Below are 8,378 nucleotides of genomic sequence, written 5' to 3' on the forward strand. Positions count from 1 at the left end.
CGACGCGCGGAGTGCCGGGCGCAGACAACCAGGGACCGGCCTAGGGCTTTTGGGGAGAGAAGCGGGGCTCCCGAGGCGCCGGGCGAGGATGGGAATGGGAGGGAGCCAGTGCTCCCGGACACGCCCCCTCCAGGTCCCACGCCCGGGTCTTCTGAGACCTCGCGCGGCCCAGCCCCGGAGCGGCCCAGCTATATAAGTCCCAGCGGAAGACCAGGGCGCAGAGGGTCCTGCTGGCGCTAGGGTGGGGAGGAGGGGACGCGGGGACTCGGCCCCCAACGTCGCGCTTCGTCTGTAGCCGCCGCCTCTGCACCTCAGTTGCCCGGTGGGGGGTTCAAAAAACAGAAAGCGGGTTTTGCTGCCCGGGAGACAGGAGTGAAGAGCAAGGGAAAGAAACTTCCCACACCTTCGGGGCTGGAACCCTTTTCCTCTGCATCTCCAGTCTCTGAGTGAAGATGGGGGGCCTGACAGCCTCGGACGTGCACCCGACCCTGGGGATCCAGCTCTTCTCAGCTGGAATAGCGGCGTGCTTAGCGGACGTGATCACCTTCCCGCTGGACACGGCCAAAGTCCGGCTCCAGGTAGCCAGCCAGAGGGGTATGACGAGGGCTCTCAGGCCAGAGGGGGCGCTGTTGAGTGCATTCTATTTATTCTCTGCTTTGGGTTAACCACTGCTTCTAGGTAGGGTAAGTGCCCTTCCAAAGCAGTCTGGCCTTGTCCCAGGGCTGGTGCTTTAGGATGGGAAACTGGAACTTTTTCTAGGATTAGCTGAAGAACCACGAGGGCTACAGAGGATGGGTTGACCATGACTACTACCAAATTCTCCTAAAATTTAGGGTGCACTTAGTATTCTGAAAACTGAGAATATTGACATCTCTTGAGTTTACTAGTTAGGTGCTTTTTCCTTTCTTTGATTCTGTCCTATCCTACTGCCCTAGGGGTTCTGGAGAGTTCACGGGGAGGAGAATGTTCAAAATGTGCATTGTAGCCAGCCTCCCCCAAACTGCGCACTCGCGAACACACACACACACACACACACACACACACACACACGGCGTAGAGGGAGGTGGATGGAAGGGGGATGTTGCTGAGAAAAGAAACGGAAAATAGGAACACGGTGGGGAAAATCTTGGCTTAAGAGTGAACTCAATGTTCTCTCCCTTCTGATCTGCACCTTTCTTATTTCCAGATCCAAGGCGAACGCCCGATGTCCAGTGCTATTAGGTATAAAGGTGTCCTGGGAACAATCACCACTCTGGTCAAAACAGAAGGGCGGATGAAACTCTACAGCGGGCTGCCTGCGGGGCTTCAGAGACAGATCAGCTCCACCTCTCTCAGGATCGGCCTCTATGACACGGTCCAGGAGTTCCTCGCCGCAGGCAAAGAAAGTAAGCCGAGAACGTTCCTGGGAGGGGCAGAAAAACCTTGGGCTCTGCTCTGTTCCAAAAAATGTAACACATCGAGGAGTGGTTTTCATAACAAATTGGCGAGAAAACATTCATATTTGAACTCTCTCCCTTCCCCAAATTGTTCATAGAAAGAAAAAAGTATGCAAAATTGACATTTTAGATGCAGATTTATGCTTTTAAAAAGTCACCCAGTCATGAAAGTTGTGTGCCTAATTTGGATCTCCATCTGGAGAATATGAATGAGCTACAGAATAATGTTTAACTTAAAGTTCTCCAAACAGGGAAATATATCAGAAACATCTATGGAGCTTGTCAGAAATCCAGATGGGGACTACCATGGTCCTCTGAGTCTGAATCCTCAGGCTAGAGACCAGAGTATCTGTGTTTCCACAAGCTTCCCTCATCATTTGGGTATGCAACAAAGTTCAAAACCTTCTGTTTGAAGCAAAGAAAGCCAGACTTGGTGAGTAGAGTTGAAAGGACAGGAAAAGACATATTTCCTTTTAAGAGGTTCCTCATGAGGTCCAGGGAAGACCAGACCAGAAAAAATGGACGAATGCGTTAGGGCGTTTGTTTACGGGAAAAGGAAAAAGAAACATATTTCCTGAGTGCAAGTGCACTCTAAGAATTCCTGTCACTTTAAGTAGTATTTATTTGAGGGCTTACTATGAATGAGACACTGTTCTAGGTGCTTCAGATACATTACAACTGGAAGGCTACTAGTAGTATCATTATCCCTTGGCAGTTGGGAAAACTGAACACAGAGCAATTCATCACTTGCCCAAGGTCACACAGCTGGGAGGGGGCAGAGCCAGGGTTCAAACCCAGGCAGTCTGGCCTCGGACTCCAGGCTCTTAACCCTGTTTTCTACTGCCTTCTGCACTTCGCATATGATTCTGTCCATCATTCAAACACACAACAATGCTGTGAGTATAAACTGCTAGCCGAGTATCAGGGCAGTTAAGTCAGATGCACAAAATCACACAGCTAATCAACATCAGAGGCACTTTCATGTGGAGCAGACAAGCCAGAGAGAAGATGTGCTGATGACAAAATGAATATATTAAGTGAAATCCATCTTGTAGATTTCATCAATTCTGCTGTGAGTAACCTTCAATACTGTAGCTTTATGGGATAATTTATAAATATTGTCTACACAAATATGTAAATTATACTTATCCACACAAGTACTTTCAAAGTGAAGATAAAGTCTGTATGTTACTAGATCAAAACTGCATTTTGATATGTATAGATGTACAAGAGAGGAAACACAAAGGAGGTCAAGTGCTCGTTCAGGTGGTTTTCTTTACAGATTGACTGTTCTATTAACTGTTGCAGACTTTGGGCACCAAATTAATAGGATATATGTTGGCAGTGTTCTATGTTATACAGATTCAGTTTATTTAGTAGGCTTTATTGAACTGCCATGTGCCAGTAACTATGTTAGATATTTAGATGGCAGATGTGTCTCTGGACAGAGTTTACAGTTGACAGTAAGGGGTGTGTGAGGAGAAGTGAATAGATGACCATATTCCATGATATTGGGGGAACCCACCCCCAGTATTTCAACGTAGGTTCTTTCTATTTTCCCTAAGTGTTGGCCAGTCTGAGAAATAAAGAGAAAGAGTAGAAAGAGAGGAATTTTACAGCTGGGCCACCAGGGGTGATATGTATCAGTAGGTCTGTGATGCCCACCTGAGCCGTAAAACCAGAGGTTTTTATTCAGGACTTCAAAAGGGGAGGGGGTGTACAAACAGGGAGTAGGTCACAAAGATCACATGCCTCTGAGGCCAATAAAGGGCACAAGGCAAAGGGCAAAGCAAAGATCACAAGGCAAAGGGCAAAATTAGAATTACTGATGAGGGTCTATGTTCAGCTGTGCATGTATTGTCTTGATAAACATCTTAAGCAACAGAAAACAGGGTTCGAGAGCAGAGAACCGGTCTGACCTCAAATTCACCAGGGTGCAGGGTAGGGTTTTTCCCCACCCTAGTGAGCCTGAGGGTACTGCAGGAGACTAGGGCATATTTCAGTCCTTATCTCAACTGCACAGGACAGACACTCCCAGAGTGGCCGTTTATAGACCTCCCCCAAGTAATGCAATTCTTTTCCTAGGGTCTTAATATTATATTCCTTGCTATGAACAGAATTTAGTGTTATCTCTCCTACTTGCAGGTCCATTTATAGGCTCTCTGCAAGAAGAAAAATATGGCTCTTTTTGCAGTCAGACCTTATGGTTGTCTTGCTTTGTTCCCTAAAATTGCTGTTATTGTGTTCTTTTTCAAGGTGCACTGATTTCACATTGTTCAAACACACGTTTTACAATCAGATTTCATATTATTCAAACATACATGTCTCACAATCAGATTGTATGGTTAACGCAATCATCACAGGGTCCTGAGGTGACATACATCCTCAGCTTATGAAGATAACAGGATTAAGAGATTAAAGTAAGACAGGCATAAGAAATTATAAGAGTATTATTTGGGAACCGATAAATGTCCATGAAATCTTCACAATTTATGTTCCTCTGCTGTGGTTCCAGCCGGTCCCTCCGTTTGGGGTCCCTGACTTCCAGCAACACCATGACACATGCTATATTACAATACAGTCCTACTTCGCTTAATGATGGGGATACATTCTCAGAAATGAGGTAGGAGGCAAATTGGTTGTTGTACGAACATCACAGAGAGCACTTACACAAACTTAGATGGCATAGCCACACCTAATGTATATGGTATAATCTATTGCTCCTAGACTACAAACCTGTGCAGACTGTTGGTATTGAATACTATAGGCAATTGTTGTATAACAGTTAAGTGTTTGTGTACCTAAAAATAGAAAAGGTAATGCATTACATGACAACCTTACGGTGCCTGGGATGTCACTAGATGATAGGAATTTTCCAGCTCTGTTCTAGTCTTATGGGACCACCATCACATATGCAGCACATGACTAACTGTAATTACAAGATGGTGGCCATATTAAACAGAACTATTTAACCTAGCCATGGAGGCATGGTCCTGTGAGATTTTCCTGAAGAGTTAATGTCCGGATCAATTCTGAAAGGGCCAGCAGGAGTGATCCAGGTAAAGGGGTGAGAAAGACCTTCCAAGTAGAGTGAAGGTCATGTACAAAGACTCAGTGAGAAGTAGAGTGAACATAGCACAGGGAGGACATGTTGGTGAGGAAGGAGGGGTGAAGCCACAGAGACAGGAAGGAGCCAGATCACAGAAGGCCTTGCAGGCGATGCTAAGGAGTTTGGATTTTATCCTTACCCTGATGGGAAGTCACTGTAAAAATGTTAAGCAGGGGAGTGGCATAAACAATTTACATTTTCAAAAGATCACTTTGGCAGCAGATAGAGTATATATGTAAAAGGAGTAAGAAAGAGGTAAGTTAGAAAGCAAGAAATGATCAGGGTATGCCCTAAAGCACTGGCAATAGGGAAAAAGAGATGTCAATCAGAAAGACTGGAAAGTATAATTGAATTGAATTGGTGAACAAATAGAAGTAAGGCATAAGGGACAGGTAGAAATACAAGATGACTTCCAAGTTTCTGGTTAAAGATACCCTTTATTGGGGGAAGATGTATAGAAGCCGTCTTAGGGGGAAGACAAGAAATTTAGTTTAGGCCATGTCAACAGGTAATGTCCAGTAGGCACATGAGTTTAGGAGAAAAGTCTGAGCTAGATTCCAGGAAGTCACAGCAGGGACTATCAATAGGGTCAGACAGCAGAGATTGTGGAAAGGATTGAAAAGTGATCATTGTACATAACAAATAGAAGCTCACTGATTTTCTAGTAAAAACATCTTCAGCAGAGTAGTGGGGTATAAGCTATATTGTAGGGGACTGAGGAAGAAATGGGTCTGAGAAGTAAAGACAAACAATATATTTTGTAAATAAATTTCTTTTAGTTCTTGAAAAAAAAATACATAGCCTCTTTTCCAGGAAGCTTGACTGGGAAGTGAAGAGAGGGATTTGAAAGTTGGAGATTGGAGGATAGGATGAGTACATCAAGATACACTACATTGTAGCGCAATGCATTACAAATGTGAGCTAAAAGTGAAGGCATTTGTAGTCATACGATATTGCCAATTAAAAGACAGCTGTCAATCATATGCCCAGCTCCTGCTAAAGCATGATGAAAAGAGTACAATCACAATAGTGATTTAAAAATTGCTGCCAGTTTTGTGGATTTTCTTTGTGCTAGACAGTGTAAGCTCTTTTTCAGTATTATTTAATTCACACAACTCGAGGAGGTAGATATTATTATCCCTGTTTGACAGATTAGGAAACTGAATTAGAATGACTGAGAAAGCCTTTGCTGAGTAAATGTTGCTGAACCATAATTTTATATTTACTTAATGATAGAAATGAATATTGGGCTTCAAGACTATTTGTATTTAATGATATCTGTCTTGAGCAACATAAGCTATTTTTTTTTCAAAATTTTAAGGTAAAAATCACTTTCTTCTCACCTGTCTTCTTATTTTTGTTCCCGTCACATGTTGTAGCCTAACACTAGTTGATGGCCCATATTGGTGCAGCTTGTCCACTGGGCTTCTTCTAAGGCCACCAAGTCCCATAATTAACATTATCCTTCATGGGAGAAAGATCAAGCCTCATTGGTGCCAGGTGCCTCCTCACAGTCGGATAATACTGAAAAGAGAGCTAAATATAAGAAAGAACCAAGCTGAACACAGGAAAAAATCAGACCACTGTGAAAATAAGCATTGTGTTTTCTTGTTCCTTGAAAGTCTTCATTTTTAAAACATTTCAGACACCTGACGTTTTCTAGCCTTACTCTGAGTTGGTACACATTTAGTACATGATCAACACATGAACATGCATTAGAGGAGTAGAAAAGCTGTCAGAATACAAAAATATGGGCCAGGTGTGGTGGCTCATACCTGTAATCCTAGCACTTTGGGAGGCTGAGGCAGGCAGATCACCTGAGGTCCCAGGAGTTCAAGACCAGCCTGTCCAATACAGTGAAACCCTGTCTCTACTAAAAATACACAAATTAGCAGGGTGTGGTGGCATATGCCTATAATCCCAGCTACTTGGGAGGCTGAGGCAGGAGAATTGCTTGAACCCAGGAGGTGGAGTTTGCAGTGAGCCAAGATTGCACCCCTGCACTCTAGCCTAGATAACAGAGCAAGACTCCATATCAGGAAAAAAAAAACAAAAAACTATGAACCACTGAAAATTAAAAAGATATGCATGCATTCTAGGTCTTTAATTGTTTTTTCTTAATAATTTTTTTTTTCTCTGGATAGCAACACCTAGTTTAGGAAGCAAGATCTTAGCTGGTCTAATGACTGGAGGAGTGGCAGTATTCATCGGACAACCCACAGAGGTTGTGAAAGTCAGACTTCAAGCGCAGAGCCATCTCCACGGTATCAAACCTCGCTACACGGGGACTTATAACGCGTACAGAATAGTAGCAACAACGGAAGGCTTGACGGGTCTTTGGAAAGGTAACTAACTTCAAAGTGGGTTTTAGAACCACCAAAGCACATACATACAATTATCAACTTATTATAAAGTAGAGTTAGTAAACATTTTCTTTTTTTTTTCCCCAGGGACTACCCCCAATCTGATGAGAAGTGTCATCATCAATTGTACAGAGCTGGTAACATATGATCTAATGAAGGAGGCCTTTGTGAAAAACAACATATTAGCAGGTAACTTCCCATTTCATATAACAAACACGTCTGCACCTTTAGAATTTCCTCTTGGAGCTTCTGCAGCCACCTTATACTGAATCCCTTAACTCTTAATAGTTTTCTCTTTTTAAAAATAAGTCATTTTGAACTATATATAACTTTGTGAGAAGCAGGAAAAGACCAAAATATTAAGTTTAAGAAGTTTTGCCACAACAGAAATATTTTGCAACAAAAATAACAGGCAATGTCATCTTAGGTCAGCATTGTTCTCATTTAACACTAATATATGGGACTTTTGTTAGAATCTTTTTCTTTATACAGCAGAATTCAGGAGGTAAGTCCATCCTGCACTATATCCAAAAGATCTAGTTATACAAGGAGCTTATCAGTGGTCTCATCCAAAAAGTAATTCCATAAGATAGGTTCTTAAAAATAATATACTAACAATTTCTAGAGACATTAAAATTTCCCTTGCACTTTATTTCGGTAAAAAAGTATTAGATGCTCATATATTAGGCATTATTGCAGGCCTTAAAGGCACAGAGGAAACTAACAGGTTTTTTTCCTAAAGTGTTAACAATCTATTAAGCCATTTACTCTTTACTTTCTTTTTCTAGTGCAATGCCTTTCTTGTTTTATTTTATTTATTTATAAGACATCTTCACTGAGCTACTGTTATCAACAGGTTTATAAAGATATGACAGATAACTAAATTGCAAGCCCCCAAAAGTCTGATGTTGACCTGTTTCACCGATCCATTTTAGATGACGTCCCCTGCCACTTGGTGTCGGCTCTTATTGCTGGATTTTGCGCAACAGCTATGTCCTCCCCGGTGGATGTAGTAAAAACCAGATTTATTAATTCTCCACCAGGACAGTATAGAAGTGTGCCCAACTGTGCAATGAAAATGTTCACTAATGAAGGACCAACGGCTTTTTTCAAGGGGTAAGATGTGGTCTTGTGTATCTGTAATGTGTTCTGGCTGTCTATGTGCTTTGGGACACTCTTATGTCAAACAACTGACATTTAGCTTACAAGCCTTAGTATATTCATATATTTAGTATTGACTTTTCCTTACCACAGATTTCTTGAATCCACCAATTCCACTGTGCCAGAAAGTAAAAAGTCATTATATTAAAATTTTCTCAACTTTGATCAAAGGCTCATTCAAGATCAGTGCCTTTTCCATTGGTCCCAATCTATTAGAAATGTAGACAGTATTTTGCCTTCTCTGGGCAAGAGAGCTATAAAGTAGGGGGAAATCATAATAGAGAGCTATGAGAGAACAAGATTTGATTT

General features: G+C 42.2%; 1 protein-coding gene across 1 annotated transcript in view; it reads left to right on the forward strand.

Moving 5' to 3' along the window:
• Positions 1-376: 376 nt before the first annotated feature.
• UCP1 (uncoupling protein 1 (mitochondrial, proton carrier)) overlaps positions 377-8,378 on the forward strand; it is a 10,258-nt gene continuing 2,256 nt past the window's right edge. Inside the window, exons 1-5 of the mRNA XM_011985614.1 lie at positions 377-578; positions 1,187-1,385; positions 6,690-6,890; positions 6,996-7,097; positions 7,844-8,024. Of these exons, the coding sequence (XP_011841004.1) occupies positions 453-578; positions 1,187-1,385; positions 6,690-6,890; positions 6,996-7,097; positions 7,844-8,024 (809 nt within the window). The 5' untranslated portion in view covers positions 377-452. The remainder of the gene's footprint in view (positions 579-1,186; positions 1,386-6,689; positions 6,891-6,995; positions 7,098-7,843; positions 8,025-8,378) is intronic.

The sequence above is a fragment of the Mandrillus leucophaeus genome, unplaced genomic scaffold (assembly GCF_000951045.1).
Source record: "Mandrillus leucophaeus isolate KB7577 unplaced genomic scaffold, Mleu.le_1.0 Scaffold289, whole genome shotgun sequence".
NCBI classification, from domain to species: Eukaryota; Metazoa; Chordata; class Mammalia; order Primates; family Cercopithecidae; genus Mandrillus; species Mandrillus leucophaeus.